The sequence below is a fragment of the Zootoca vivipara genome, chromosome 1 (genome assembly GCF_965207765.1).
Source record: "Zootoca vivipara chromosome 1, rZooViv2.hap1.1, whole genome shotgun sequence".
NCBI classification, from domain to species: domain Eukaryota; kingdom Metazoa; phylum Chordata; class Lepidosauria; order Squamata; family Lacertidae; genus Zootoca; species Zootoca vivipara.
In genome coordinates, this window is record NC_142582.1 from 86,255,260 (window position 1) to 86,283,104 (window position 27,845).

At 39.7% G+C, this 27,845-nt stretch overlaps 1 protein-coding gene across 50 annotated transcripts in view; it reads left to right on the forward strand.

The window, feature by feature from the left end:
* MADD (MAP kinase activating death domain) overlaps window positions 1–27,845 on the forward strand; it is a 79,216-nt gene that overhangs the window by 38,665 nt on the left and 12,706 nt on the right. For 7 of the 50 annotated variants that reach the window (XM_088654210.1, XM_088654235.1, XM_088654257.1 and 4 more), the window contains 19 exons: window positions 3,289–3,390; window positions 5,674–5,733; window positions 6,177–6,285; window positions 7,320–7,506; window positions 9,104–9,254; window positions 11,276–11,482; window positions 13,528–13,581; window positions 18,268–18,368; window positions 18,708–18,791; window positions 19,507–19,665; window positions 20,127–20,235; window positions 21,159–21,221; window positions 21,622–21,742; window positions 22,384–22,489; window positions 24,196–24,306; window positions 24,564–24,671; window positions 24,759–24,923; window positions 25,939–26,011; window positions 27,062–27,168. In XM_088654210.1, the coding sequence (XP_088510336.1) occupies window positions 3,289–3,390; window positions 5,674–5,733; window positions 6,177–6,285; window positions 7,320–7,506; window positions 9,104–9,254; window positions 11,276–11,482; window positions 13,528–13,581; window positions 18,268–18,368; window positions 18,708–18,791; window positions 19,507–19,665; window positions 20,127–20,235; window positions 21,159–21,221; window positions 21,622–21,742; window positions 22,384–22,489; window positions 24,196–24,306; window positions 24,564–24,671; window positions 24,759–24,923; window positions 25,939–26,011; window positions 27,062–27,168 (2,177 nt within the window). Of the gene's footprint in view, window positions 1–3,288; window positions 3,391–4,280; window positions 4,320–5,673; window positions 5,734–6,176; window positions 6,286–7,319; window positions 7,507–9,103; window positions 9,255–11,275; window positions 11,483–13,527; window positions 13,582–18,267; window positions 18,369–18,707; window positions 18,792–19,506; window positions 19,666–20,126; window positions 20,236–21,158; window positions 21,222–21,621; window positions 21,743–22,383; window positions 22,490–24,195; window positions 24,307–24,563; window positions 24,672–24,758; window positions 24,924–25,938; window positions 26,012–27,061; window positions 27,169–27,845 lie in introns of all 50 variants that reach the window. The other 43 variants (XM_088654243.1, XM_088654323.1, XM_088654342.1 and 40 more) reach the window with 21 other exon arrangements.

Below are 27,845 nucleotides of genomic sequence, written 5' to 3' on the forward strand. Positions count from 1 at the left end.
GGCAGGTTTGTGCCTGTTCCTGCATGGGGAGTCTCCCTAATTCCTGGACTTGGACCACCAACCTATAGCACTTCCAACTTACAATGATTCATCTTCAGATTATTGGCTCTCTCTGAGTCCATCACTGCCCCTAAGCACCAGTTCTGCACAGCCTCTCCTGATTCAGATAGAATAGAGAATGAGTGAGCTGAGTGTCTTAAGCACATTGATGCCACTGAGTCCTAAATTCCAGGATGAGTTATTCCAGTGGTTTCATATAGACATTAAACAGCAAGGGGGTGGGCAGAGATGGAACTTTGCTGGATTCCACAGGACATAGTGTCATGGAATTGAGCAGAAGCCCCACACTCATTTCATGACATCCTGAAAAGTTAAGCTCTGCATAGCTTTGGAATCAGCTTTGGGCATTGAGATATTCTGGTGGGACCTGTTCCATGAGCTTTCTCCAACTGGGGTGAGTGAGGTTGACAGAAACTGGCAACAAGACATGTTTGGTGACGGGCCCTAGTTATGTAGTGCTCTTTTCTACAAGGTTTGTGTTGCTAGCTCCTTTTTGAAATTAATTCAGATAGGGCATAAACCCTATTCAGGTGGTGTTCTCATGCAATAGAGGAATCACTGTAGATGGGAAGTGCTAGTTAACTTTGCACAGCCCCACTGCTTTCCTTGTATGGCAAACAACTGCAGTGTGCCGTCTACTGTATTTGTCCTAGATCTCCATGTATTTAAAGTTCCCTGCTTGCAGATATTTGCCCTCCAAAACACCAACAATGGAGGGGCAGGAGATGAGAATGCAGTGGAAGGGAGAGAGCTAGCTCAGGCCTTCCCTCATTAGTTTCCAATCACGTCAGATGAGCAACATTGTCATAGGGCTACTAATTCTCCTGTTCAATAGTACTGCTGTCTCAAAAATAGTGGTTCACCTGTGTTTTGTGTGGGGTCCCGCTCCCTTTCAAAAATCAGGTAGTGCACCAATTATACCTGTTCCTGGAGAAGGCAGATAATAGCCGAAGTTGTGTTTGTACTGGTTACATTAACTTTGAACTATTATAATGTGCCTTAAGTGGATTGCCTGGGGAAAGTGCACAGAAGCTACAACTAGTGCAAAAACCAGCAACCAAAATTTAGGCATGACTCAGATTTTGGGGGAGAGTGAGGGCTCATCCACACTTACCTTTGGCTCCACAGTTTCTAATCACAGGTGGCGTGCTTTAAAGCTCCATGTCTGAGCACTTTACTTTTCTCCAGAGCTTTCACCAGGAAAACCCACTCTTTAATGCTGAATTTGAACAAATGGCAATTCCAATTTGCCGTTTGCTCCAGTTCAACAATAAAGAGTGATTTTCACAGGGAAAAGGCTGGGGTAAAAAAAAAGAGTGCTTGTACACAGTGCCTTGAAGTGCAAACCTCTGCCTATAAATATGGCACAAAGGAAGTCTGGATGAGCTCTTACTTTATCAACTTAACTGGCTTCTGGTCTGTTTCAAGGCCCAGTTTAAAGAGCTGGTTACTTAAAGCCTTGGGCCAATAAACTTGAATGAGCTACTCTGGTTACCAGTAATGTTGTCATTTTTTCCACAATAGCACCCAGGCTGGGGTAATCTGGGTGGCTGCCTCCCTATTGACATCTAGACATCAGCTAAATTTTTGTTCCACCAGGTCTGTGGTCTCTTGATCCTGCCTAACCATTGTGTTAGTTCCCAGTCTTTTTTAAAGCTGAATTTTATCTGCTGTGTCGATTTGATGTTTGAAATGATTTGAATGTTAACTGCCTTGCACATTTTAAGAATGAGATAGTAGAATGTAAATGATGGAATATCAAGATTTTGAATTAAATACATTCATTTCATTTCATTGAATAAACTAAATGGAGAAGTAAAGGAACAGGATAAACAAGTAAAGTGTTTATTCTGCCTCCTGGTCCCCTTGTCTCATTTCAAAAACATCTTCATGAGTCGTAGAAGTAAGGAACTATTCCATTTCTCAGAGAGAGAGAGAGAGAGAAAGCGCCTGCTGTCCAGGGCAAAACTACACATGATGCTAAATGTGGTAACATGCAGAATTTTGAAATTGAAACTGTATCAGGTGATGGGGGGGCTGCTAATTTTGGGGATCAAACCTCCTTCCTCCTCCTCAGACCTGTCATTTGCTGGGACCCACATGTCCCAGCAGAGCTCACTGAGACTCACGCCCTGGTTCCACCCCTGTACCTGCCATCCTTTGCCCACCTGGTGGTGGTGCCTTTATGGCCACAGCCTTCACCCTGAGCCCTTGCAAAGTGGTGGCGCCCGGCCTGAGGAGCACCCTTCCATCAGATGTCAAGGAAATAAACAACTATCTGACTTTTAGAAGACATTTAAAGGCAGCACTGTTTAGGGAAGTTTTTAATGTTTGATGTTTTATCATGTTTTTAATATTCTGTTGGGAGCCACCCAGAGTGGCTGGGGAAACCCAGCCAGATAGGTGACGTATAAATGTTGTTGTTGATGATGATGATGGGTGACGTATAAATTTTGTTGTTGTTGTTGTTGTTTTCATAAGTGAAAGTGAGGCTGGCAGGCTGTCCCATCCCTTCCCTCTGGGTGTTTGTAGGCTTACCTGGTAAGTGGTGCCATACATAAGAGGAAGGAGGAGGCTACTAGCAACTTCCCCTGCCCTTCACTTGAAAGCTTACTTCAGGCATCTCCAAACTGCGGCCCTCCAGATGTTTTGGCCTACAACTCCCATGATCCCTAGCTAACAGGACCAGTTGTCGGGAAAGATGGGAATTGTAGTCCAAAACATATGGAGGGCCGAAGTTTGGGGATGCCTGGCTTACTTTATAGCCAATAGTACACAGTGACCTGGAAGCCAAGTAGCTGCCCAACTTGTGGCCTGTTACAGGGCTGCTTCCACTATGAATATGCCCATAGAACAGTGCAAGGAGGATGACAATGCTGTCTTCTGCAGTAGCAATGCCATTGGAAGACCCAAGTGATGACAGGCACTTAGAAGGGCCCAGTAAGTGCTGAAGGGGCCATGAAGGGCAGCCCGTCAGGCCTATCTTTTCTACTGTGGTCCTGATGAAATCCCTCTTCTGAAACTGGAATTTCTTGGGGTGGGGGAATTCCCCATTAGTGCCCACCAGCTGATGCTACCTGCATGTTTAAAAACCTTTATGCTGCATTTAAGGTCATGTCTAGTTTATCTCAGAGTGCAGAAAGCTGTTCAGATGTAAACTGCACAGTAAGTTTCTGAATGAGATAAGGGGATGATTAGATCACTTGATTTATTTTATTTTTGTTATAGGTAGCCTATACAAGAACCACAGCACAAGCTTTAGTCTGTCCAATTTAGCCCTTCCAACCAAAGCTGGGAGAGACAAAAACACTCCATTTCCTAGCCTGAAAGGTAATCACTTTTTCTTGCCTTTTACTGCTCTCAGAATCCCTTTGATTGCCAAGCAGTCACAGAATTATACCCAACCCTTAAAAAAAAACATTTTGGGAAACCAGGCATTCTAGAATTAGGAATTCATTTTGGGTGATGCTTCAGATTTCTTAAACAGAATTCTTCAAGTGACTATTAATTACACTTTTTTGCATGGAAGGGAGTATTATTTTTGGTCTGTCTTTTAATGCACCGGCTGTATGAAATGCACTTTGGTGGAAAGAGATTTTGCATAAAGTGAATGCAAAGTCTTAATTCTCTGGATTGATTTAATTTCACAGACCTCACATGGAGGCTGCTGAAAAGCCCTTTCCCTGGCAACAGTCTATGTGGCAAGCATATCCTTAGTGTGTGTCTGTTGCCCCAGATGTATACAGCTGCATATCACTGCTGTTGGCTCTCCTGGCACATGGACACTGTCAGCCCAGAGAGAGGGAGACCAACCTGGCAAGGATCTTTTCAACTTTTCACCAGTTACGTGAAATACTTTCATGGGAAAGGCTATCACGTTTAAATTGTCCCTTTAGACATTTCCTAGAGCTAAAACTTACCTTAAGAGGAAAATTATTGAAAGCCGTTCAGTTGGAGCAATAGGACTTAGCTAAGGTAGACTTCTTAAATATTGAAAAATATGGAGTAGAATCTGTAGAAATTACTCCAGGTTATTTGTAGTACAGTTGGTTTTAGTCATTGCTGTTGTTAAAGGAAAGTTAATCTATAATTTACCATTGTTTGATTTTGCATTGAATCTTTTTGGTTGCTCAGCTGGAAGAATGCTTTATTTTTAATAAGTTGTTTTTAATAAGTTGATTTTATTTATTTCTTCCCCCTCTCCATTTTCATCGGTAAAGATTACTTTAATCTGGAAGTGGGAAGGGATGTGGATGAAGGTTGGTATGATGTTTGCTGACCTTTGACCTTTTAGTAATAAAGGCCAAAAGTTAGTTTTGTGTTGCTGCATTGGACTTTGCTTTGGATAAGAGTAACATTTTCTTAGGGTGTGTGTGTGTGTGTGTGTGTGTGTGTGTGTGTGTGTGTGTGTGTAGAAAAACCAGAAACCAACGCAGAAGGAGACTGAGTAGTTTGGTGAAGACTCTGCATGGTCTCTGGGGATATTTCCATTTGGTCATATTCCTATATTTGTTTGTGCAGAGATCTTCTGTTAGCTAAACCTATTATTGATAACACACATTGGAAGAAAACAGTGATGGGTTTTTCCGTCTTTTCATGCTTTGTGTCTCATCTTCTGCAGTTTTTTGTCATTTCTTGATGAATCTTGTTCCATGTGGCATCTCTAATTTTCTGTAGGATAAAATTGTCAGTACTTTAGTTAGTTTCATATATAAAGAAAAAATTATAACCTGACTGACCTGACAGGTATCATACTAGTTGGGTGGTGGGGATGGCATGGTAGTAGATATTTGGAGGAGATGACCGTTGGGGGACCATTCCAACTCTACAGTTTAATGATTTGTGTATGCCAGGTAAATATCAATTTTCTTAATGTTCGAATTCTTTGAGATACAAGATGGGTAGATGATATTTTTTCATTTCATTCATTGCCATTGTTTCATTACCCCTTTCAACTATTCATTAATGTTTTATTTACCTTCCTTCATGTTCTGAAGGGAGATAAGCTTTATTTTTTGCAGTTCCTATGAAATAAAATATTAATTCCTAAGATAGAGAGAAGCATTATTTCTGAATTGAATGGGGTTCAGAGTAACCTTTGAGCCTTCAAGTGACCTTAAATCAGGTTAGGACACATCTACACTAGAAATGAGAGCTTATGATTTTGTGTTTGGAAGCCATTAGGGTTGAGAAATTTGTTTCAAAATATGCTTCTACAGAGATGATTGTTTTGAGTCTCTCTACCATACTGAATCAGCACAGCTAATGTTCACAAGGCATACAGGGGCAGTGCAGTGCTGCTATTACAGATCCAAGGACCAAATCAAGAACAAGCACCATTACAGGTGGGCCGATAGAACAGGGAATGTAGTAAACCTCCCCTGCTACAGTGGCTAGTTAATACCTCTTCATTACGTTTTCCTTCCACTTTTAGTTTATTCCTATTTAGCCATGGGGAAAGCTGTTATCTGGACCACCCCAATGTAGATGTTCCCCAACATTAATCTAGGGCTGTTTTTTTTTGAAAGAGAGGGGATTAATCAAGTAACTAATCAAATATAAAAATGGTGGTGATTTTGCAGTGCACTACTAATTGTTTATTTTGTGTCCCAGTATTTGGGCTAAATACTATAATGGAGATTATTACTGAAGCTGGGCCAGTAAGCAATGAAGGTGGGTTCCTTGCATTATGAACTGTGCATGACGTAGCAACTCCCAGCAAACATTCTTGTGCCTGTCTTTTGGGCAATTTTTCCACTGGAAGCTAGTAACATGTGATTTCTACTAGTCACACTCCCATAACACATTGCTTTTCCATATGGTGCCTAATCAGAAGATGGTTCTTGTGGCAGAAATGCATGCAGAGCAGCCAAACTCCTGCCTTTCACCTTCTGCTCTTGTTACCATCTTCTCTTTTGTCTCTGTCTCATTCCCATTACTGTTTTCTGCCGATGTATGATGCAATAATACAAAATATGCTGCTGCTTTTCCAAGTTTCTTTGTATGTCCATTTAATTAAGTGTTAGATGACTTTTGTGTGTTTCATTGGTACTGTTCCTGGGCTTGGCCATCCTTTTCAGTAACTGTTTTCTTGTTCTGCTTCCTCTCTTATTCAGGAAATAGACGAGCACTTGTGGATCAAAAGTCTTCTGTTATAAAGCACAGCCCAACAGTCAAAAGGGAGACTCCTTCACCATCACCACAGGGACGAAGCAGTAATTCCAGGTAAAAGTATCTGCTTAGAGTTGCTGCACACTGCAAAATGAGCTTTATGTGGCATGCCCTGGGCAGTATGTCTGCTCTGAGAATAAGAAAATCTGGTGATGCTTCTAAAAATAAAAATTAAAGAAGGTGACCTACACTTTATCTTTGAATCTTACTGTAATGGATTACACAATTGATCAGCTCATGCAAGTTGCCTCCACTTAGTTTTGGCTGTTTCTGTCCCTGTAGATCAGGCATCCCCAAACTGCGGCCCTCCAGATGTTTTGGCCTACAACTCCCATGATCCCTAGCTAACAGGACCAGTGGTCAGGGATAATGGGAATTGTAGTCGAAAACATCTGGAGGGTCGAAGTTTGGGGATGCCTGCTGTAGATCTTGCACCACATCCAACCCTATTCCAGTATATCTTGTGACTATTGAAAACTGCTTTGTAGGGAGGGTAGGAGGGACAATATGGTGAGGAGAGACTAGGAAACCCACTTTCATAAAATGTCTTCTGTTTGCACAAATAAGAAACAGCCAAATGCAGAAATAAAAGGAGGTATTTATGGTTGGATGTATTACTGAGAAAAGTATAGGGATTGTAATTCATAACAAATGGAACATATCAACAGTGTGATGCTAGGTTACAAGAATCTAGTTTAGATGGCCAGCAGGAAACTTGGACACAAAATAATAGTTACAGACTGTTTCTGCTTTGCTGAGCCACAGATCTAGCCACAGCCCCATCTCTTCATTTCTGCAGTGGCACTCCACATGACAGAAAGGGCTGGGGAAGTGTGATAGCCACAATTCTTACCCCAACCTAGTTATTCCAGCTGCTCCACTTGAGTCAGTGATAGAAATATATAGCAGGATCCAAACCAGGTTGCATCAAGGATACCTAGCATATTATGTTTAGAGTTGAAGTCAGCATGGCTAAATACAGATAGATTTATGTTGTGTTAATATCCTCCTATTATAAAATGTAATATACCTATGGAAGTGTCCTGGAGGGTTATGCCCCCTATCGCTTGTGTATCCATATAATATAGTGAGAACCAGCAGTTCTTGAAAGAGGTGGTGCACAATGTCCTAGATGGACAAGGAGTTGGTTGGTTTCACATGAAGAGAGTCCGCCGTCTCCTGGAGAGTGAGCAGCTCCGTGTCTTTGTATTAAGCAAGCTTAATCGCACCATCCAATCAGAGGAAGATGCACGGCAGGATGTTGTCCAGGATGTGGTCAGTTCTCTGTTCCTCTTTCTTTTAAATGATTCTATTTCGTCTTTCTGCTGCAGTGCTCACAGTAAAACCATTACTAATAAATCTTCGATTACAAAGCAACAATAAGTTAAAAACCCAGTACTTAGAATATCAAAGGCTATGTTAGACGAATGGTGTCTAGAATAAACATACCTTTGTCACCTCCCCAAAGGAAAGCATGCTGCAATGGAAAAGGTGCATCCCCCTAGGCAAGCTGTTTCTAAATCTAGGTGTCACAATAGAGAAACCTATTTCTCTCATGCCCATACAAAGGATGGGAAGGGAACTACAGTGTGGTGTAGTGGTTAAGAGCGGTAGACTCATAATCTGGGGAACCAGGTTTACGTCTCCGCTCCTCCACATGCAGCTGCTGGGTGACCTTGGGCTAGTCACACTTCTCTGAAGTTTCTCAGCCCCACTCACCTCACAGAGTGTTTGTTGTTGGGGAGGAAGGGAAAGGACGATGTTAGCCGCTTTGAGACTCCTTCAGGTATTGATAAAGCGGGATATCAAATCCAAACTCTTCTTCTTCTTCTTCTTCTTCTTCTTCTTCTTCTTCTTCTTCTTCTTCTTCTTCTTCTTCTTCTTCTTCTTCTTCTTCTTCTTCTTTTTCTTCTTTTTCTTCTTCTTTTTCTTCTTCTTCCTTGAAGTGTAGCAGAGTTGGGAGAGGATAGAGCTGGGAGACCAGAACCACTACAGAGCTGCGCCCCCCAACTCTATCCTTTCTCAGTGGCCCAGATAGGTGCCATGGCTGACAATACTAAAAGCTGCTGAGAGATCTAGGAGAATCAACAGGATCAGACGCCTCATGCCCATCTTTTGGTACAGATCATCTACCAAAGTGACCAAGGCCATTTTTATTCCAAATACCAGGTCAGAAACCAGATTAGAAAGGGTCCTAACAATCAGAAGGGTATCCAACCAAACAGTTCTACTAGCACAAGCACTTTCAGCTGTGTAATGGAACTTCCCTTCTCTCTCTTCTTCCCATGCACCTGTGTGACCCCTAGATCTGCTGTGGAGGATTGAGGAAAACCCAGAAGACCTAGAACTGATTACATTGAAGTAACTTACTTTAAAAAGGCAAATTAAAAACAGGATGAAAGCTACTTAGATCAGTGGGATTGAGTGAGATTGAGTAATGGTTTTTCTAGGGAGGCTTCACAACAGTTTGCTTAAGTGCTGTCAGAACCTCCCCCTACTTGAAAGAGCATTTGTACAGAGTTAGTTAACAGAGGTAATTCTATAAAGATAAATTCTCTTTTAGATACAGAAGTAGCTCTGTAGTAGAGCGCATGTTTGTATGCAAAAGGTCCCAGGTTCAGTCTCTGGTATCTTGAGGTGTGGTGTCTGAAACATTGGTGAGTTGGATAGAGAATACTAAGCTGGAGAAACTATTGGCCTGACTTGGTACAAAGCAGCTTCCTATGGTCCTAAACCGAAGGAGGCGTAGTTAAGCTACAGAAAATTAATTAGAATGCAAGGGGATTATGTCTTACTTTAGTGGAAGTTAATGAGCTGAAACAGGTTCCTAATAAATGACCCATCCTCACCCTTATAAATGTTTCCATTGTAGGAGATCAACCGCAAGGTTTATAAAGGGATGTTGGATTTGCTGAAATGTACTGTGTCAAGCCTTGAGCACTCATATGCAAATGCTGGACTTGGGGGAATGGCAAGTGTCTTTGGTCTGCTGGAAATAGCTCATACTCACTACTATAACAAAGGTAAGAGAATAGGATAAACTAATGAATTATATAAAATAAATGAATGTAAATCTGTGAAATGCCCTACTTGTTGTAGAGCTGAGCTAGTCTGACTTTCTGGCACAACCAATAATCACATTTATTTTATCACAGCTTTAGGTTTTGAGTAATTACTGAACCATGTAAAAGAAATTTATTGGAATAAGTATTTTGAATTGCATCTATAATTCTATAAGTACAAATAGTTTCACGGAGAAAATGATTCCTGTATTTTCAGTCAACTCCAGTACAGAATGCAGTTACTTTGTTTTCATTGGCACACCCAAATGCTTGTCTGAATTAATTTCATTTCAGCAGTTCAGCCATGAGAAAAAGTGCAAATATTTAGCTGCTTAAGGAAAAGGCACATGCCCCAATAGCACTTATTTATTAAGCACGGTGGGGATGATACAGTTATATATAAGGGCCATGGTGTATATATAAATAACAGATGTGGGGAACCATTGGCTCTCCAGATATTGCTGAACTACAGCTCCCTTTAATACATTACAGTTGAACTCTTGAACTCAGAGACATTGAATACAGTGGACGCTTGGGTTGTGAACATGATCTGTGCGGGAGGCACGTTTGCAACCCGCAGCATTCGCAATCCGCAGCGCCGTGTCTACGCACGTGCGGTTGCAATTCGGCATTTCTGCGCATGCGCATAGCGCGATTTAGTAGTGCTATGCATGCACGAGCGCCGAAACCCAGAAGTAACCCATTCCGGTACTTCCGGGTTCAGTGGGGTGTGAAACCCGAAAACGCGCAACCCGAAGCGTCTGTAACCCAAGGTATGACTGTAGTAATTTGTAAGATTGCATATATATCTCCAAGATTGATTTGAGACTGTATTATTTGAGTCTGTATTATTTTGTGTTATATTATGCTTTGCATTGAGATATTTAGTGTATAATATACTTTCATTTTGCATACAGAGCTTGTGCTTGATGAGAACTACAGCTCCCATCATCACTGACCAAGCTTGCTGGGAGTTGTAGTTCAGCAACATATGGAGGGCCAGCCATTTCCCGCTCTTGTTACCCAGCATCTTGCCCCACCAAGCTTATGATTGGGGGGGGGGGGGGAGGAAACATTATATACAGGGAGCTTCCAGTACCCATTCAAATTTTACTAGAGGTTGAGAAATTTAAAAGAGTACATCCTGTTGGTGGGGTGTGGGAGGTGAGAGGGTTGCAAAGAGCAGTCTGCGGTATCATCTAAATCTAGTACCGGTATCCAGGTTGTGCCCCCGCACAATTGGTTTTTCTTTACGTTTTGAAACTTGCCATGAGAACTAGGAAGACGGAGAGCTGGAATTATTAATAATTATTTGTAAGGTAAAGATAAAGGACCCCTGGACAGTTAAGCCCAGTCAAAGGCAACTATGGGGTGCAGTGCTCATCTCGCTTCAAGCCATGGGAGTTGGCATTTGCCTACAGACAGCTTTCTGGGTCATGTGGCCAGCATGACTAAACTGCTTCTGGCACAACAGAACACCGTGATGGAAACCAGAGCACATGGAAATGCCATTTACCTTCCCACAGCAGCAGTACCTATTTATCTACTTGCACTGGTATGCTTTCGAACTGCTAGGTTGGCAGAAGCGGGAACAGAGCAAAGGGATTCCCTCATGAGATGTAGTTTGATATTGCCCAGTATTAAATTTGTTTAAAGTCCATAGCATAGTACTACTTACTGGATCTTAGACTTTCCTGAAGCAAATTTTAGCCAGTCAATCTCATGTGAGAAATGGTACTTTGAGGTACTGGATACGAAGCCTTCAGACCCTGTGTTTTGAGCACTGCTTTTTGACATTGATTTTGAGATCTAAATGTGTGAGCTGTTTTTTAATTATCTGTAAACAAATGATTAACGCCATCTGAACAATCTTTTTCTTCTGTACTCTTCTCCCATTTTTTTCTTAATCCTTATATTTTTACTATTACTGGTATGTGTTTTTCTTTTTTGGTTGCTGATATCTCTCCTCCTTTCTTTTAAAGAGCCAGAAAAAAGAAAACGAAGCCCAACAGATGGAGCAATCACTCCGGTTGGCAAGGACCCTATGTTAGCCACGAGGGTTGAACCGAAACCCAAGGTGCAACTGCCAGTACCCCAGCTCATGCCAAGGGCCCCAAGCCCTGCAGGGAAAGGGCCAAGGGAGTTTGACACAAGGAGTCTAAAGGAGGAAAATTTTGTAGCTTCTATTGGTGTGTATTTATGTGTATATGGAATGCAGGAAAGTATCTGTGCACTGCATTAGAATCTGATTGCATCTTTCCCATTGAAACATTTGCCTTATCATTGCTGCAATAATGTGCTTCACTCTCACTCGGACTGCAAAGACTATTCATATATGCTCTTCTCACAGCTTGGAGAAATATTGGCTAAGCATTTCTGGTGTTTCTATGCTTTTTGGAATTTTATGGCCAGCCAAATGGAGATAGCCATATGATGCTGGCATAGGGAACTTTAATCATTGTTCACACAGTCTTACAGGCAGAATAGTCTGGTCTGTAATGGAAACGGTCTCTTGGGATTGTGTGCACCAGGGACTAGTTGCCACAAAACCAAATGACTATCGAGAGGAAAATATTTTACCTTAATGACCCAGTACTATGCCATTGATTTCTGGGGCTCTGCTCCCAAGTACAAGTGTGCAGGATTGCAGCTTTGGATTTCATGTTCATTCATCTTCAATTCTAGCCCTCACCCTTGTGCTGTGGGTGTTTCTGTATAATGTATAATCTTATATTTTCCACCAAAACAAAACCTACAAGAACAAATATAATACTTTTAGCTATACTCCCTCGCCATCCAAAGGACAGAAGGAAATAAAGTTTTGAGGGTTTCCAGCACAAAATACCATGCAAATGTAGAAAAAAAGAGCCTACCCAGTCTCAAGAGATTGTGCAAAGACAAGTATATAATTGGAAACATATTTGTCAGATGGGTTTCTGAAGCATGACTCCCCTCCCATAGTTTGAGATGAATTCCCTTTAATGGATACAGTAGCCTTCTGTACCAATGTGCATAGGGAGCAAGCAGAATTGTGATGGATGGGGAAAGAAGGGCAGCCATGGTTTGTATACCATTAATAAATAATAGCACCAGAGAATGGAGGGAGCCTACAGAAATCTCATTTTCAGTTTGAATGTGCTTATCGCTGTTCGTTTATTTGGTGTTGTTCCCTCAAATAAAGCATGGGGAAATTGATTAGGTTTTCTGGATAAATTATAATTAGCTGTCTTTCTCCTACTGCAGACAAATCCTGAATCACTCTAAAGTGTTCTGAGCCTGTTTCCTCTCCCATTTCTATCTGTGCTTTCCCATGCCCTGTTTCCATAGCAGAATAGTAAAAAGAAACTTTCTGCACTACTGCTTATCTTTCTCTGCTCTTGTAAGAGCTGAGTTTGCTTCTTACTTTGTTCATTCCCAGCTTCTTCCTTCCTATTTGGGGAGGGAAAATGAAGTGCACTAATAGTACTTGAATTTCCATTAAGCTTATTATGATTCTGCCACTGCCCATTGGGCCAGCACCTGGAATTATCTGAGGTTTTCTGCCAGAGGGATGAAAATTTAGGGTATCATTTGAACAGAATGGTGTGTATTTCTTTTTTAGATCCCCTCCCCATTTTTTGCTATTCTTTTTGCCCTGATGAAAATGATTTGGAGTCTGGTATAGTTAACATACCGTACATAAAGCTAGAAGAAGCCCAGTGGTCATTACAGGCATATTCAGACCCAAACTAATTGTTTTTTTGCATAGATTTTTTTTAGTGTTTATAGAAATAGTTTTTCTTATCCCTTATTACACATGGAATTGAGATATATTTGGTGGTTTGGGGCGCAATGATACATAAAATACATACTGTATTCTTTGTGTAACCCATTGATACGAAACTTTAATTGTTGAACATAAAAAAACCTGACACTGCCTCTTTTTAATCTGTCATTTCTGTGAAGGCAAATGAGATCAGGTAGGTGAGTCTCACTTAGCTGTTCTACTCAGCCAGTTTATTATACAGTATATAGGTATTAATTTTGAAATCTTATGAATGAAGGCGATGGAAGTCTCTACCCTGATCTGACTGAAGATGTGATTAATTAGTCACATGCCAGTTATCATTAATTTCTGCTTTGGTAGTGCAGGATTGGGTGGCTTCTTTTTTATTTTTATTTTCCATTTCCGCCTCTGATCAGCATCTGACATTTTTTCTGTCTTTCTCTCCTGCTTACATTGCATCTTGAGTAGAATTGTGGAACAAGCACAACGAAGTGTCAAAGCAAAAAGCTTTGGAAAAACTGAGTAAGAATATGATAAAAGGACAGAAACTTGACACTCCTCCAAGCCTCCCCATAACTGCCAACTCTCTAAGCCTTTGATTGAACACCCATGCCACATGAGCCATAGGGCAGACAAAGGAGGTCACTATTTCTTAAAGAAATCTAGTGTTGGGGTTCACTGAATAGCCCTTTTTGTAACAGGAGAGGAAAGGGGGGAAATACAGTCTCTTCCAGCCAAGTTTCAAATCCTTCCTTACCACTGAATTCTAAATTAAATTTTGGACAGTCTTTCCCCCATGAAATTGTAATCCCTCTCTGGTGGTAAACCAACATTTTCTGCAATATGTGCATCACGGAGTGTTCTGTGTAAAGAAATGTTTGTCCTGAATTCTTAACCAATAGCAGATATATAAAGTGTAAAATTCAAGTCCAATGTGAAAGGTCCACAATTATTGTTTGATTATTAATTATTTTGTATGAGGTTGGGAGTAACCTTGGGGAATAATACGAAGAATGGTGATTGACTGGTAATGGAATGTGAAGTTCTCCATCCACAGAGATGATGTATTGTTTTCTAGGTTGTGTTCTTTGATTACCACCCTTGTGGCGAAAGAGTGGAATGTCCAGCTAAGCCCCAGTTCAACATTCTGCTTTTGTTGTTGTTGTCAAATGCATAAAATTGTTAGTGCTTAATAATGCACATAGTTAGAATAACAGAGTCATAGAATTGTAGACTTAGAAGTGACCCCAAGGATCGTCTAGTCCCACCCCTGCAGTGAAGGAATCTCAGCTAAAGCATGCATGAGAGATGGCCATCCAGCCACTGGTTAAAAACCTCCAACAAAGGAGAGTCCACAACCTTCTGAGAGAGACCGTTCCATTGTTGAACATCTCTTACTGCTGGAAAGTTGAAAAAATAAATTTAAAAAAATCCTTCCAGTAGCACCTTAGAGTCCAACTAAGTTTGTCATTGGTATGAGCTTCCGTGTGCATGCACACTTCTTCAGATACAAGTGTATCTGAAGAAGTGTGCATGCATACGAAAGCTCATACCAGTGACAAATTTAGTTGGTCTCTAAGGTGCTACTGGAAGGATTTTTTTTTGTTTTTTTGTTTCTACTACGTCAGACCAACACAGCTACCTACCTGTAACTAGTGCTGGAAAGTTATTCCTGATGTTTAGTTGGATTCTTATTTCTTCTAACTTGAACCCATTGGTTCAGGTTCTACTCCCCAGAGCAGGCATAAACAAGCTTGCTCCAGCTTCTGTGTGACAGTCCTTTAAATATTTAAAGATGGCTATCATATCTTCTCTCAGTCTTCTCTTTTCAAAGCTAAACATATCCAACTCCTCAACAGTTCCTCATAAGCTTTAATTTCCAGACCCTTGATCATCTTGGTCACCCTCCTCTGCACACATTTCAGCTTGTCAATATCCTTCTCAAATTTTCTTACATTTTTAAATTGCAACTTCTTAAATTTGCAAACTGTATCTTCACTATACAGTGTGAAACTCTCCCACCAGCCTTCCCATGTTCCTTCTCCTCTACTTCAAAGTGCCTAAGGCTCTTTGTAAAGGAGAGGTAGCTGAATTTCTGCAGTGTAACGTACAGTTTATCCTAACTCTAGTGTAACATATAGTTTATGCCACTTACTGAATATTTGAAAAAAATTGCTGACATAACTACAGATGCAACATTGTATAGTATTTCTATCTGTTTCTACTAACATATATATAGTAGCTTATTTTATAGCATCTATAGAAATCTTATTTTATAATGCTTTAGAGAACACTGAGAATACACAAAAAGGAATATCACTACTTAAATACTGTGAATATAAAGTTTGTTGGATTGTATAGAGAAGATATTGATTCACATTATACGGTAGAAGTATGTAACCAAGACGCCTGTTTGCTTCATAAAGTAAGCTGGCCAGATTTAGTCATTGCTGGCCCTAGGTTCTTTTAAAGAATACTCCTTTTAAAAGAGAGGCTAGTGGGGAAACTTTCAAGGATGCTTTTATTATGCCGTTTCCTATCTTATAAGTAATAGAAGATTATTCTAATACCCTGTTTCCTCTAAAATAAGACATACCCATAAAATAAGCCGTAGCAGGATTTCTACCGGTAAGCATTTGCGTAATATAAGCCATACCCCAAAAATAAGACATAGTGATAGGCGCAGTTCTGGAGGGCGGCAAGGAAGAGGCAAGGCTGGACGTGTAATAAAAATAAGATATCCCCCGAAAATATTTTCTTGAGGAAAATAAATATAAGACGGTGTCTTATTTTCAGAGAAACACAGTAGACTGGGGATCTCTGAAGTCTGTGCCCATGTGTTTCGAAAACTTCCATATTTAGGTGAAGTTACTTCCATAATTAACTGAAGAAGTAGAAGAGACTTGGAGAAGCCTTTGCCTCATTCTGATAGCAGAATGTTTTAAAACTAGACTCTGTAAAAGTGACCCTTGCTCAGCAAAAATAACATATTAATTGGGCCAGTGATCACTGAGAAGTCAAATAATTTAATTGTGTTATTTGAATGCTGTGCGGAGTCATCCAATGCATATCAACTCAGGCTTTAGTCTCAGGGGTTACTTCTAGACATATGTGTATAGAATTGAACTTTAACTCCCCTTGATCTGTGAAATTTAAGTGTTCCCTGTTCTCTGGAATATGGTCCTTATGCCCTTTTAGTCACTTCATCTTCAAAATGTAGTCATTCAAGTCAAACATAACTTTGTGTAGGGTTTTTTATTTAAAGAAATAGCTATTTTCCATCTTTATGGACTTTTGACTGACCAAGTATTAAAGGTTTGGTTCCCCCCCCCTCCTCACTTAACTAACTCTCTCTGTTGTGTGATCAATCAACTGAAATACAAAGGAACTTCTGAGTATGATTGATGAAGGTATATTTTTGGCTAATCCATACAGATAAGTCATTTTGAAGGAGTTGCCTTCTCTGTATGTATAACTTTGTTTCCAGCAGTGCCCTGAACCTTGAATATTCATTCACAGTGCTTAACTGTGAATAACAGTCAGTCATAATCTTTAGTATGATTAAAAACCCACAGTTAAATTCTGTGCTTCTTAAATTGATTGGAATAATATGTAAATTAACCAGTTAGTGTTTTCATATCACCTTTTTAAATCATGCTTTTGACTGATTAAAGGGATTATTTATAAAAAGAATCTGTTCCTAATGTACCTTAGTTGTGAACAGATTATCTGAAAACAAATCCAGTGAATTTCATGATTCCACTTTCTCTTTACTTCTAGCACCATAGTTAGAGGCATCTAAGTACTAACATAGTCTGGAAATGTATGTTAAAGTCAGGTTTACAAACCAATGCCAGTTGATTTTTTGAATGTTCTATATGATACTTTCTCTTTAAATATACTCCATAGCTAGTACATATAACCTTTGTGATAAGCTGTCCATCTTTTTGACAATTCTACCTTCATGAATAATATGGCCATCTCAAAAATGCACACCAATAGTCTTTTTTTCACGCACATCATATATATAATTTTTCTTTCTCTCTTGCACATTGTTTCACTTTTTCTGATGTTGGCAGTATCTAGTGATAATCATACATCCCACTTGCACTCCTAACTCTTAGTTCATCATATTTAGTGGTATGTAAAGTATTGCTGTATTGTGTACATAGAATTGCCACACATCATTATTTGTGCACATCCTAGATCTGTAATAATATAAAATAAAATCCTCCAGCTGCTGGTCATGTGTCCCTGTTAAGGAACGGTTGGCAGATATGGCTATGGCAGAAGGGTTGTACTCAGTCTCTTCTCCCTTCGAGCTCTTAATGGTGACCTGTGTAGTCTGCAGTGTATTCTTCTCCTGCCTCCTTACTTCCATTGCACACAGCTATCCAAACCCTTCCCAATTCTGTCTCTCCTTTCATCCATTTTCTTTCTGTCTTTCATCTCATCACGGGAGGGTAAAAAACATGAAGCTGCATGATCATGGCATAAATCCCTTCACCATTTGTTTTCTTGATGGATAGGGTGGGATGATGAATGCATGTCTTCGTAGCAGCTGAAACTCACTGCTTCACCTTTGTTGTTACAAACTCTGGAGAGCCATGTGGTACATCCCTACAGTGACTGTATAATATTGCTGTTTTTCCCCAAAATGTCCCATTTGAAGCTCTCATTTCTGGTATGCAGATTATTATTGCTGACTGTTTGGATGGTCACACCATGAGTCACTTGGTGAACATGAGAAAAATAATAACTTCGGCTGTAGATGGTAGCATATTAGATTAAGTACCAAGTGTCCAGCAATAAGATCTGCCCCTCTCCAAAAAGCAAACAGCAACAAAAGCAATCTTATATCTGTGACCTAAGGAAGTGGCTTTCCAGAGTCATGTGTCGACCGTTTGGCATGCCTTGTACTAACTGGAATCTGTCTGATGCCTGCTTTGTCTCTTTCCCCCTTTTCCTTTCTCCAATGGGTGACTATTTAAGGCAGTTGGTCTGCTTCTCAGGTGCATTTATGTATTGGACAGAATGGTGGCTGCGACCAGCCAGGCTATATTTCTGGTTGATGCTATTTCAAGAGTAGAGGAGAAGATCCTCTGGTTCCCCCTCTTGGTCCTTTTCATGCACCAAAGCGATCATTTGCCTTCTGATTCTTTCATTTTCTTGTTCGCAGTAATGAAATATCACTTTCCCTCTCTTTAGGGCCAGGAGGTACAAAACACTCTCATGATCTGGGGGAGACAGATGAGAAGAAATCCCAGATCAGTGCAGATAGTGGGTTGAGCTTAACTTCCAGCTCTCATGTGAGTGCCTTGAACGTTTTATTTATTATTTGAGAAATGCCTCAAGGAGAATGACATGGGGGTAGAAGGTAGTGAGAATTCCTTGTGTCCTTGTCCATAAATTCTGGTTTTCATTGTGTGTGTGTGGGGGGGTGTACTCTCTTTGGAAAAACATTGATAATTATGTGAAAGCAACACACGTTCCAGTGTTGTTGATTCTGGGAAGCTAGAAACATGAGGCATGAGATTTGCAGTTCCTTAGTAGTCTGGGCCCAAATAAAATGTGTGGTCCAAGTCTCCAAGAAGAAATAGCAATGACTGATGTGCATTGTTTTTCTTCTTCTTTGTTCATGATTTCAGAAGAGTGATTTGGATTCTGTGGCAAGTGTGGGACCTGCTGTTATGATCCGAAGCACCAGCCAAGACTCTGAAGTTAGCACAGTGGTAGGGCATGGCTGAAGTGGAATGTCTGTGCTTTACTTTAGTGGTGTTTTTCAGGCTTGATCATTTGCATGCACTTTCTTACTCAGCACCTGTGTAAATTGCAAGCGCCGAGTGCATCTCTGGGTCATACACTCTCCATCCTTCTCCAGTTTTACATTTAATTATGTCCCCCAATTGTACATAAAATGCTCTGGTAGGTATGGGGATCCTATCCACTGCTACTGTTTTGTAAACTTACATATTTTATTTGTGTTTATGTGGTTAAATTGTGACATTTGTTTTAGGAAAATAGTTGTTGTAAATTAATGATTGTAGCAATGTCTACAGTTATCTTAAATTGTCCTGTTGAGCCAAATAATAGACATTTATTAGTGTTCTTTTTCTTTTTTAAAAAAATTGAACCTGACTTCCTCCCATTGTTCATTTAAAAGTTGAGGCCCAGTCTTTTATTTTTAATGACTGAAGCGCTAAAAAAGAAAAAAAAGCATTAAAAGACTAAACACAGTGCCCTGCAAATAGTCACTCTGCATTCTAAAGTACTGTATACTGTGCTGGGTCCCAATGTAACATGGGTTAGCAGAAATCTGCCCCTTTACTTTTGGTTGGGATGCAGGAATTATCAAGATTTCACTTTCTGAATATATCTTTGTCTCCACAGTAACTACTCATATTGAATAAAGGACTGACCATTTAAACAGTTTGTTTTCCTCTTCAGGTGAGCAACAGCTCTGGGGAGACATTAGGAGCAGATAGTGATTTGAGCAGCAATGCTGGTGATGGCCTTGGTGGAGAAAGCGGTGGAAATCTGACAGGATCACGAGGCACTGTGTCAGACAGTGAGATTGAGACAAATTCAGCAACTAGCACTATCTTTGTAAGAACATGCTTTGGTTTTGCTTAGGAATTACTGTAGTGATGGTGTATAGTGTAAAAGACCTATTACTTTATTGAAAGCGATCATCCATAGTGAAGAAGTACCAGCAATTCTGAGCCAGCATATATATTCCAGGGTGTGCATGCACTGCAATACATGTGGCAAGCACACTGACCTTGTAAGTGTAAATTGGCTCAGAGTGATAGAGCTCTTAAAGACCTTTGGAAATCTTAAAGGCCTCAAATGTCTTATCATGACAATGAAGTATCTTTGAACTGAGTTGAATTTGAGAAGTGGCTTAAGCTTTTTCTGCTGTCCACTTTTTACCCTCTGAATTATCTTTCTGTTTAAAAGGAATATATATTGCTTGCTGAATAATCTTGGTAGTCGAATACATAATACAGAGCAATAGAACATGCCTGATTAAACTGACATTTTAAACTTTTTTTTTTTTAAAAAAGGGTAAATCTCATAGCTTGAAGCAGACCATGAAAGACAACAAATGCAGCAGTCCTGGGAGAGCACCAGAAGATGCAAGCCTACGAGTTTATCTCTATGAGGGTCTTCTGGGTACGTGTTGACATTTATTTTGTTTGAAGCAAATTTGTTCAAAGCATTTTAGAGAAATAGCATTTAACATGCTGATCTTCTTCATAGTATTTTCTAAACAAAAACAAAAATAATTAAAAGAACAACAATCTGATCTTCTGAAATGAAACCTCCATAGATTAGTTTTGAATTCTCTAACATACCATAGACAAATAATCAGCTAAAAACTCATGGTTTTCTTCAAAACATTTAATAAGAAATGCTTGTCATGAGTATTGTGTATAAGACGCCCCCATGTGTAAGACGACCCCTATTTTTTTGAACCCAAAATTAAGAAAACAAAACTCTAAAATAGATGTGAAAATCTGAACATTCGGTGGAGGTGGTGATAAGTTGTTGATTTGCGGGGGATGCAATCACCCTCAAAGTTTCCAGCATGAGGTGCATGTAGTCACAGTGGTTCTGTCCCCCCACCCCCTCGTTGCCCAGTTGATAAAAGGTTACAGCTTGGGAGCAGGGAAGAAGGAGCTCACTATGCTTCTATGCATAGTGCAAGAGATTGTAGCTCAGCAGCAAAGAAAATGTGGTCAAGAATGGGAGTGGGGTGGGGTTCAGGCCAGAAGGCTGCATGGGGAGGCCGTGTGGGCCACATTCAATCAGTGGGCTACAGATTTCTCATATTAGGTACATGCTGTCAAATCAAGTGTATATTTAAAATGGTATCCTGAGCAGGGAAGTGGTTTCATAACACAGTATGCTAAAGATCAGACTATATTGATGTATTAGAAGAGGCATGGCCTTCGACCACAATTGCAATATGTAGCATATTTTTTCACTGCACTTTTTCTCCTGAGTTTCCTTACTCCAGAAAAGTTGCTCAGTCTTGTTATATGTCTCATTTCTCCTCTTTGCTGCCATGTTGCTGCTTGCTTGGAACTATAAAGGGAGGGATAAAGGATCTGTCTGGGACCAATTAGAGGATGCTGCCATGGAAACCTTCTCTATGAGTAATAATTCTTCTTTTTGCTTTTCTGTGTGTATTAAAAAGATTTCTCACATGTATTCCTATACACTCCACTGTTCTTTCCTTGTTCCTGCATTCTTCATTTGGTGATAGAGGAAAACAATAACACAGAACGCAATAAAGTTGGTGCACTTCTTTAGGCAAGGTAGCAAGATGGGGCCATAAATGTTTACAATATACACAGTGAGTTAGGACAGGGAATCTTGCATCTCCTGGCTTGTTTTGATCTCAATTGTGTTTGTAACAGAACTGATTTTGCTGTGGTGGTACTATGATAATGATGGTGATGATTACTTGGCACATCTTGTGGTGAAAAAGGTTTTTCCTGTTTTTTCCTTGCAAAATTATTGGTCTTCTGGATTAATTTATTCTCTGCTATCTAGGCAAAGAGCGATCAACCCTGTGGGACCAGATGCAGTTCTGGGAAGATGCTTACCTAGATGCTGTGATGTTGGAAAGAGAAGGAATGGGAATGGATCAGGGGCCTCAAGAGATGATTGACAGGTAAATTACAAATTCTCTGCAATTTTTCTCTCCCTCTGCATTGTTTAGTTTAACTACTTTCTGGGAATTCAGGATGTGATTTTATTCTGAGTAAATTAGTTGAAATAAATAGTTACTTTATATTAATTCATGTACTGTATACTGCTTAGAGTTTTTTTATTAAGCAAATTACATTTTTTCTAACTTTTTTTTATTTAAAAAAACACATTTAAGACTTTGTTCCGAATTTAATTTTCTTTATACACAAAGTCTATCTCTTGAAATATTTATTTATTTTGTTAAATTTGTATGCCACCCTTCATCCATACATCTCTGGGTGGATATCAACATAAAAAATGTAACATAAAAACGCAAAATACATGATAAAAGCAAGAACAAAAACCACAAACTAATAAAAAACCCTCCCACCACCTTGGACCTCCCTAAACCTTTGCTTGTCTTTTAACGTTGGGCCTATAAAAGGAAATGTAACTTAAGGCTAAGTTTAATTTCTGGTCATCTGGTACTGGGTGTGTGGAGAAATTTAATTCCGTTAAAAAAGATAAAAGAAGGAAGAGGATGCAGAACATTTTGCATCTTTCTTTGCAGTTCGTGGCTAAAAGTCTATCAGAGACTCAAGTACATGTGTGTTTCTTTTGTAGGTATTTGTCTCTAGGAGAACATGACCGGAAGCGTTTAGAAGATGACGAAGACCGCTTATTGGCTACGCTGCTTCACAATATGATAGCCTACATGCTTATGTTGAAGGTGCCATTTTTTCATATTTTAATTTAATTTTTGCACATTTTTGTGAGACTTGTGGTAGGGTATGGGAGAAATATGGGTGTTCTGTGGCCTCAAATTTTAACCCCTCCTATGCAAGAGCTACCGCAACTACCGCACAATTGCGCTCATTTCACACGCTAGCAAGGTTATGCTTAAAATTCTACAAGGCAGGCTTAGGCAGTATGTGGACCGAGAACTCCCAGAAGTGCAAGCTGGATTTCGAAAGGGCAGAGGAACCAGAGACCAAATAGCAAACATGCGCTGGATTATGGAGAAAGCTAGAGAGTTCCAGAAAAACGTCTACTTCTGCTTCATTGACTATGCAAAAGCCTTTGACTGTGTCGACCACAGCAAACTATGGCAAGTTCTTAAAGAAATGGGAGTGCCTGATCACCTCATCTGTCTCCTGAGAAATCTCTATGTGGGACAAGAAGCTACAGTTAGAACTGGATATGGAACAACTGATTGGTTCAAAATTGGGAAAGGAGTACGACAAGGTTGTATATTGTCTCCCTGCTTATTTAACTTATATGCAGAATTCATCATGCGAAAGGCTGGACTAGATGAATCCCAAGCCGGAATTAAGATTGCCGGAAGAAATATCAACAACCTCAGATATGCAGATGACACAACCTTGATGGCAGAAAGCGAGGAGGAATTAAAGAACCTTTTAATGAGGGTGAAAGAGGAGAGCGCAAAATATGGTCTGAAGCTCAACATCAAAAAAACCAAGATCATGGCCACTGGTCCCATCACCTCCTGGCAAATAGAAGGGGAAGAAATGGAGGCAGTGAGAGATTTTACTTTCTTGGGCTCCTTGATCACTGCAGATGGTGACAGCAGTCACGAAATTAAAAGACGCCTGCTTCTTGGGAGAAAAGCAATGACAAACCTAGACAGCATCTTAAAAAGCAGAGACATCACTTTGCCGACAAAGGTCCGTATAGTTAAAGCTATGGTTTTTCCAGTAGTGATGTATGGAAGTGAGAGCTGGACCATAAAGAAGGCTGATCGTCGAAGAATTGATGCTTTTGAATTATGGTGCTGGAGGAGACTCTTGAGAGTCCCATGGACTGCTAGAAGATCAAACCTATCCATTCTTAAGGAAATCAGCCCTGAGTGCTCCCTAGAAGGACAGATCGTGAAGCTGAGGCTCCAATACTTTGGCCACCTCATGAGAAGAGAAGAATCCTTGGAAAAGACCCTGATGTTGGGAAAGATTGAGGGCACTAGGAGAAGGGGACGACAGAGGACAAGATGGTTGGACAGTGTTCTCGAAGCTACGAACATGAGTTTGACCAAACTGCGGGAGGCAGTGCAAGACAGGAGTGCCTGGCGTGCTATGGTCCATGGCGTCACGAAGAGTCGGACACGACTAAACGACTAAACAACAACAACAAATGCAAGAGCAATCTCATATTAATTGCAGAAATAATGAAATGTCATACTTCATTTTTGCTTTGTTTTTAGGTCAATGGGATGTATTTGAGCACTTCTTTCTTCCCAGTTATTTGATTTCGGCAGTTACTTGTTATTACACAGTGCCTTCTCTTGATTGACCTGTTTCTATGGTAGTTTAAACTCTTTAGAACACAGCAAATCAGTTCTTGTCTATGTACTGAAATATAAATATATATGCTAGTGCCTAGGAAGATGTCAATAACCAAATACTGTATTTTGCTGTGTAGGTGCACAAGAATGATATTAGGAAGAAAGTGCGCCGTTTGATGGGAAAATCTCACATTGGCCTTGTGCATAGTCAAGAAATAAATGAAATACTCGACAAAGTTGCCAATATAGTAAGTCTTTGACTTCCTCTGTATCTATATCTCTGTTCTTTCGATAGGAGAGGAGGATTATCTTTTACTACAGTTCAGATGGTAATGTTGATTATACTGCTGGAATACTGATCCCTAGTACTGAAAAAATACTTGGTGCTTTTCAGTGTTTTAATCCAATTTAACTTTTGTACAGGAGATGGGTGAGACCTGACTTGCTGGAGCTGAAGTAAAGATTAAAGTGGAAGGTTTTTAATAGGATTTTTCCTTTTATTTAGAATGGCAGGGAGCTCCCAATCCGACCCAGTGGCAGTAGACATATCAAGAAGCAAACATTTGTTGTACATGCTGGCACAGACACAACAGGGGACATCTTCTTCATGGAGGTAGAGGCCAGGTTAAAAGTTAACAAAATGATAGCTGTTAATTGGCTTTGTATGGCGATTCCTCTCTAATAATATATATGTCTCCAGGTATGCGATGATTGCATTGTGCTGAGGAGTAACATTGGCACGGTGTATGAACGCTGGTGGTATGAGAAGCTCATCAACATGACATACTGTCCCAAAACAAAAGTGCTTTGTCTCTGGAGGAGGAATGGCCAGGAGACACAATTGAATAAGTTCTACACCAAAAAGGTGCATTTTCTACAGTGTTCTGTTTACAATAGCTTTGTATTTTACTGGACCATTTATGTTTTATCTGTCTTTGAATCTGCTGCAGAGTTTTGATGCTGAGATGATCAGCAGCTGACATACAATGCGAGAAGCTTTTCTTAAGTGGTGTCACCAGATATTGTTTCCATGGTTTGAGTTCCACTACTCTCCACCTATAACAGCAATTTTAAGCATAGTTTCAAATGGAGAAATGTGGGTAGAACATTGCTATTGAAATGCTCACATCCTAATCTTGAGTTTATGATGGGATAGATGCATTTTGGACCTGGAGACCTATGAAACATTTTTGCCTGTAACATGAGGAAGTTATAATGCTTTGTTTTAATAAAACAACACATCTGGATAGCATTCATTTACACACATATAGAGAATCTCAGAATCAGCTGATGCAAATTGTTTGTAAGGGAAACAGTTATGACATGAGATTCTATGACTAAAGAAAGATGGGATATAAATTTAATAAAATAAAGAAAAAATAGAGCTATATATGTGGGCCAAACATCACTGTTTGTTTGTTTATGAAAATACATATAGATTGTTGTCCTTCATATAAGATATCAGTTCAAGAAAATTTACAAATGCAAAAAGCATAAAATGCCATTAAAACAGAATAATCATAAAAATGTCTTGCCTTTAAAGCTCCCCATCCTTTCATTCCAAAAGTATTTCAAAATAATGCCGTATTTTGAAATAACCGTATTTTATTATTTTTAGCAAATATAAAAAAACTGTTTTCCCCAAGTGTATAGTCTAAAATACTACTATTATTTCCTGTGCATTGTATCCCAACTTTCCTTCAAGAAGTTGAGCTGCTTGGAGGAAATGTGGCAGATAATTAATATGTACTTAGAAATGTTTGTATGCTTTATTTTTCTTTGCACTATTAATTTCTCGCTACTGTATTAGCTCTATGTTTTATGAATCTCCATTATGTACCTGCAGAAAATATATTTATTTATTTATTATTCCGTTGTAGTGCCGGGAATTATATTATTGTGTAAAGGACAGTATGGAGCGAGCAGCGGCAAGACAACAAAGCACAAAACCTGGTAAGAGCCTTAACAGGCATAGATGAACTTTGGCAAGTGCCACAACATTCTCAAAGAGTTTTTGGGTGTATGCTGTCCTTTATATTAAAGGGTCTGAAAATACTGACCCTCTTTCTCACTCTGGAAATGCTGATGCCAGAAAGGAATTTGGCTTTCCTCCAAGGAATTGCCAGGGGAGAAATAAACATTTATTTCCTTTGATATTGCAGTAATATGGGATACTGAGCTTAGCAGCCAGATGACTAGGACATGGTTGTTCTTGAATCTTCTCTTCCACCAAGCCCCACAAATATCCCAAAATCTTCTGGCACCTCCAAGATACACACCTGATCCTTTGCAGAAGTCTTAAGCGCTCGTAGCAAAATTGTACACAGCTACACATGTAAACATTTACAGATTATTATTTTTTAATCCACATATGTTCACAACTCATAGATGTGCAGATAGCTTATAAGAAAATGGAGGAAATGTCACTTATTTCCTGCTCACAGAGCCTTTCTCCTGCTAAAGATGGCGATGCGGCAGAAAGATTGCCAAAATGATTCTGCAAACTAAAACCACTCCCAATTTCAAGCGTAACATTAGCACATCATTTGTCCACATTGAAAATAACAGTGCAAGAGACAGCAAGATTGTCGCCCATCAGGCCAGAACAAAACAGTACAAAGTTGCAGGAACATCAACAGATTGGCCCTTGTGTTGTGTGGCTTGTGAGTCAGTGAGGCATTATAGTAACATAATAAAATGCTAGGCTACTGCTTGAGGCCAGAGCTCTTTGGTTATCCTTCATGAGAATTTAACAGGCATGAATGACAAAACATATCATGATCTCTAAAGTACCAGTCTTTGTAGACATCTAGTTAGCTTCTCTATATTGCTTCTTGTTATCCATGCTATAGAAATCAGATGTGCTATGGCACTGTTTTAAGGAAAGGGTTTGCTTCTGGGATCCTCCTCTAAATATGGTGTTCTATGTTTTCCTGTGTACGTAAATCACTTTGTATTGGGAAGCATTTTCCTTCTTTTTTCTGTTTTCCTTTTACATTGCAGGCCCTGAACTGGGTGGGGAATTCCCAGTGCAGGATATGAAAACTGGTGAAGGGGGGCTTCTCCAAGTCACACTGGAAGGGATTAATCTGAAATTCATGCACAGTCAGGTAGGAAAGAACCCTTGAACAAGAGTATTTGAGCATGGAGCTTCTTAAAGTGCACCAATAAATGTGTTTCCTCTTCCCTTGAGAAGGTGAAGGAGAAAGACAATTATTTTCCTCTCAGTGTTAGTATTTAAATTATGTAGTATCTGTCTCCGAATGAAATATTAACCCTATATACTAGTACACAGAATCCACAAATTACCAACAAAAATAATGGCCCTAACCCAAATAATTCTTTAAATGAGCTTTAGTTTTTCTGCAACCAGCATACAGGGTGGTTCAGTCAATCTTCTTAATGATGCTATAGATGTATTTTGTTCTTTCAAACTGAAGGGGAAAAAATGCAATTCAGGTGATGGTGAGGTTCGCTTACATTGGATTTCCAGAACAATTTCCAACAACACTTAGTCTTGGAACATTTAGGTAAATTGTATGGACGTAGCAAAAAACACTGGTTTTTTATTTAAAAAAAATAACTGTCCAGCCTTATGGAGCAATTTGCTCACCATTTAACTTTGGTGAATTCATGACAACTATTGTTGTATGGGAAAATGAACTAAAATTGGCATTAGCAAACTTTTTTAAAAAAGAATTGTAGTTGTTCCTGCATCATGTGTAATTCATCTGAGGGGGCGGCAGGTATATGGGGTGCAAGGGGCTCCAGCCCCCCAATATTTGGG